Here is a 4,432-nt window from a genome sequence, read left to right on the forward strand (position 1 = left end):
ATCAGTATATATATACTGATTCAGGAAGCGAGCAAAGTCAGGCAGGAACCTCCAGCGAACCAAACTGAGCCCGAGTTGAATCTTAACAACTTGATCATTTTCTCCTTGAATTTTTATACAAAGTTTGAGAAAATAAAGTAACCTGCATTAAATATTATTTTCTAAAATTGACTATGGATGGATGATATGTGAATTTGATGACATTGGGTTAGCTGATGGAGCAGCTAATTCCCTACTGTATATTTAGTTGGAAAAGTTTGGTAGGACTAATAATCAACTCTCACTTGTGTTATTAGGCCGTATAAATTCGTGTCAACTATGGACTCGTTTGGGAAGAGTTGATTCTAGTACCCATGAAGTTGTTGTATAATCCCTATAGTAAGTGAGGAGAGGATTGGGTGATGAAATCCCCAATCAGGTGTCAATGAAGGACATACATGCATATATATATTAGCGCACATGGATAGATGTGGATGCATAATTATACGAAATGGGGAAATTCGGTATCTTGACCATGAGTCGCACCTAAGGAAGTGCGATGGAAAATTGGTCAAGGTAATTATGGCTAAAGTGGTACAAACCTACGCAGAGTTAAATCATGAATTCATGTCATGTCTCTTGGATCAGAGGCTACGGAAACCTATGGGTGGCTCTTTCTCAAGATACAAGTGATAGTAGTGTTTTAAATTAAACTTGACTTGTTCTACAAATGATATTTTGAACAACAAGATGATATATTATTGATCATTTGAGGTGACCAGATTGTATTGCTTTGATATTTATATGCTTGTTGAGTACGTTGTGCTCACTCTTGTTAACTCTCCCTCTTCAGAGGATCCCAAGAATGTGCACAAGAGTCTCTAGACGATGGATATGCCTATATAGATTAGGATGACTATGAGAAAGCTAGTCGAGTTGCTGCCACCTCCTATGGTGGATGTGATGAATAAATAAGGCTCAGTTATGTATGTCAGGAGCGATATGTCTTTGTCGCTCACCTCGTAATCTAGTTTGGACTTCTATATATCGGGCTTGTAATAATGCGCAAATATGTGATGCTTCTTTAAAGACTTAAGTGCGTAGGATGGTATTGTAATATTTATTGGTACCCTCTAGCTATTTTCTATTACCAACTTTGATTATGTTTTATTATTCGACAAATCTACTATCCGTGGAGTAATAAATCATACGTAAAGTGGTAATGACCTAGGTCGTCACAAAGATCGTCAAAACGATGGACGTGGTTTCCTTCATCAGTCAGACACAAAAAAGAAAAGTGGAAAACAGAATCTATCACAATCGCAGTGTTGCGGAATTTATTTGACACACGTGTTGACGGTGGAAGGTGCTGCAATGCAACTTGGGCTGGGCCTCAACAGCCTCCGTCCACTCCAACCGTTTCGGCCCAGCCAGCCCACATGCCCAGGCGTCGTATCGTCTTCGACCCTTCGCCTTCCTCTTCCCCCCTCTCTCTCTCTCCATCCGATGCGTCGTGCGTGCGGGTCCCAGACTCTGACTCCCCCGGGGCCCACGTGTCTGTCTTGGTGGAGCAGTATTAAATACCGGGCGTACCCCCACCCCACCTGGCAGTTGCCCTCTCGCGAGTCGCAACAACAACTTGTCTTCTCGAACCGGCCGCCACCAACTCCAACTGCAACCCCAGCACACCGCCGCCGCCGCCCACGCTAGGGTTTTGGAGGGAGGATCGCCGATGTCGACGGCTCCCAGGCGCCCCTTCCGAGGCCGCGGCGCCCCGCCGCCCGGCACCGGCTACGTCCGCCGCGGACTCGCCCCTGCCCCGGCGGTCCCAGGCCCCGCCGACGGCGCCAAGACCCTGCGCAAGCCCGTCTTCACCACCATCGACCAGCTGCGCCCCCAGACGCACGGCCACACCCTCACCGCCCGCGTCATCTCAGCCCGCACCGTCCTCGACAAGCCCTCCACGCACCTCGGCCGCACCCGCGTCGCCGAGTGCCTCGTCGGAGACAGCACCGGCACCGTCCTCGTCACCGCCCGCAACGAACAGGGTATGCTGCCTGCGATCCGCTTGCTCCCCCATACCCTTTTTCTCTCTCGCTCATGAATCACTCGCGCTTCCGATTCCATCGATCCATCGACCAACTGATGTGCTAGTCGGATTAGATCACACATGTAGAATTGCAGATCTGGCGCTGACCTTATGACCGGATATACTTCATGTGTATAACTGCTACTGATTAGTGCCTGTGTTTTTCATAGTTAATACACAATGAACATCAACTAGCTGGATCCTACATTGCATATAGACTACATCTACATCATAGTTTCTGCCCTGTTTTGATTTGATTCATCTGCTTACTATGCCATGATGTTGTGTGTGCTCCTACTCTTATTGCTCGCTAGGGCTAGGGATGGAGGGATTGGGTGTTGATTGCACTGCAAATATCCTGCCAGAGTAGTTCTAGTGCCTACATTATTGCCCCATATATATAGGACCTTGGTGTTATGCAACAAGAGGGTTTCACTTAAAGTTTGCTATTTTGGAGCGTGCTTTGTGAGCCTTCAATCAATATGGGAAACTCTGGGTGACCAACACACATCTGTTGTCTGTCACATGGTGGGAACCAGGACGTGGTGACATGCAGAAACCACCAGGTTATTATAGGTAGACACGTCGTTGGTTGCCCCCCCTGCATGATGTCTCATGATATCGTGTCATTTGAAACTGCTGGATGTTGCTTTTGTTTTAGACGTTGCTGGTTTTCCCATGCGTGATGATATTGCATTGTTCAAAACTGACGTTTCTTGCTTTTAGAAACAATTGTCGGTTTTAACACGGCGTTGGTTGCCCCCCTGCGTGATGACTCATGACATCGTGTCATTTGAAACCGCTGGATGTTGCTTTTGTTTTGGACGTTGCTGGTTTTCCCATGCGTGACAATTGTCTGTTTTAACACGTCGTTGGTTGCCCCCCTGCGTGATGACTCATGAGTCATGACATTGTGTCATTTGAAACCGCTGGATGTTGCTTTTGTTTTAGACGTTGCTGGTTTTCCCCTGTGTGATGACTCATGATATTGCATTGTTCAAAACTGATGTTTCTTGCTTTTAGAAACAATTGTCGGCCATGTGGCGTTGCATCATTTGAAAACTGATGATTGTGGTTGCTTCTGCTATGGAAAATCGTCGGTTTTCTCCTACTGTGATAACTCTTTCTGATGTCCACATGACATTGCGTTGTTTAGATTAATTAATTACAGATTGCTCAAATCCTGGTGATTTCTCTATCATATATACCTGGAATCTATGGAAGATTGCTCTATGGCTATGTGCATATTATTAGTAGGTTTGTGATATCCATCATTGTGGTTAGTTGGTTACAATCTAACCACGCTTTCCTTTTTTGTGGAATTGTGGACAGTTGACCTTCTGAAGCCAGATACAACAGTGATCTTCCGCAACGCCAAGATTGACATGTTCAAGGGCACCATGAGGCTGGCAGTGGACAAGTGGGGTCGGATTGAGGTGACTCTGCCTGCCGATTTCAAGGTGAACCAAGACAACAACATGTCGCTGGTGGAGTACGAGCTGGTGGATGTCGACTGAAGAGGAATGAGCAGAAGCGATATTACCATCTGTTGGGCGAAGTCGGGCTGTGGACATATATTTCAGTTAAGGAAGCGGTAGTGTTAGGCTCCTATGATCCTATCTAATTATTATCCTGGAAGGCTGGCGATTGGGACTGTTAATTTTAAGATTATCTTGAAGAAGCATGTCGAATTATGTACAGCAGCAGCAGGTGTTCTGTCTGACTGATGCTATCCGTTCCGTGACGCCTAGTCTCTCTTAATGCTACTACTTTTTTTTTTTTCTCACGTTGGGTGTGTTTCTGAATCCATTTGATCTTGCAGTGCCTGTTTTAAGTTTTGTGGTATGGTGAGAAAATGAAGGTGGCGATGCCTTTTTTGTTGAGGTGCTAATTCTTGCTATAGTAATATCAGAAATATGATTATGGTTATGGTTGGCTCTGTTCCTGTGAACTGAATCGAACTGGGTGGTTGGTTTTCAAATTTGTGATCCATAGATTGACTGGTGCTGTTCAGCAATCGTCATAAAATTTACACTGCATCTACTTGACTGGCTAGGACTGACTGACCTGTGGCGTCTTCCTCTCTGGGTCCAGGAACAGCTCTGGGTGAGGGTAGCGTGGAAACAGAAACGGATGCAAGCCAAGTCGTTCGTCAGGTCCGGCCCCCCAGCAGCTGTTAACTTCAACCCGTGCCGGCCGCTGCCAACCGACGACCTCTGCCGCCCGCACGTCAACCCCATCAATCTCCATCCGTATGGTATGGATTCTAGCCCGTGTAGCCAGTTGCCCTGCCTCGTGCGCAATGCCCTCTAAGTCTAGGTGACATCCCCTGATCCCTATCATGGAATGGGTGATAGTAAGTGC

The 4,432-nt window shown here is 46.5% G+C and overlaps 1 protein-coding gene across 1 annotated transcript; it reads left to right on the forward strand.

Annotated features, from left to right (window-relative positions):
• Positions 1-1,594: 1,594 nt before the first annotated feature.
• On the forward strand, positions 1,595-3,997 carry LOC136534991 (uncharacterized protein At4g28440-like). Its single transcript, XM_066527335.1, has 2 exons — positions 1,595-2,027; positions 3,401-3,997. Exons 1-2 carry the CDS (start codon positions 1,712-1,714, stop codon positions 3,583-3,585), a joined length of 501 nt encoding a protein of 166 aa, XP_066383432.1. The 5' UTR covers positions 1,595-1,711; the 3' UTR covers positions 3,586-3,997.
• Positions 3,998-4,432: the final 435 nt, after the last annotated feature.

This window comes from Miscanthus floridulus, unplaced genomic scaffold (genome assembly GCF_019320115.1).
Source record: "Miscanthus floridulus cultivar M001 unplaced genomic scaffold, ASM1932011v1 os_2472_1_2, whole genome shotgun sequence".
Classification (NCBI taxonomy): domain Eukaryota; kingdom Viridiplantae; phylum Streptophyta; class Magnoliopsida; order Poales; family Poaceae; genus Miscanthus; species Miscanthus floridulus.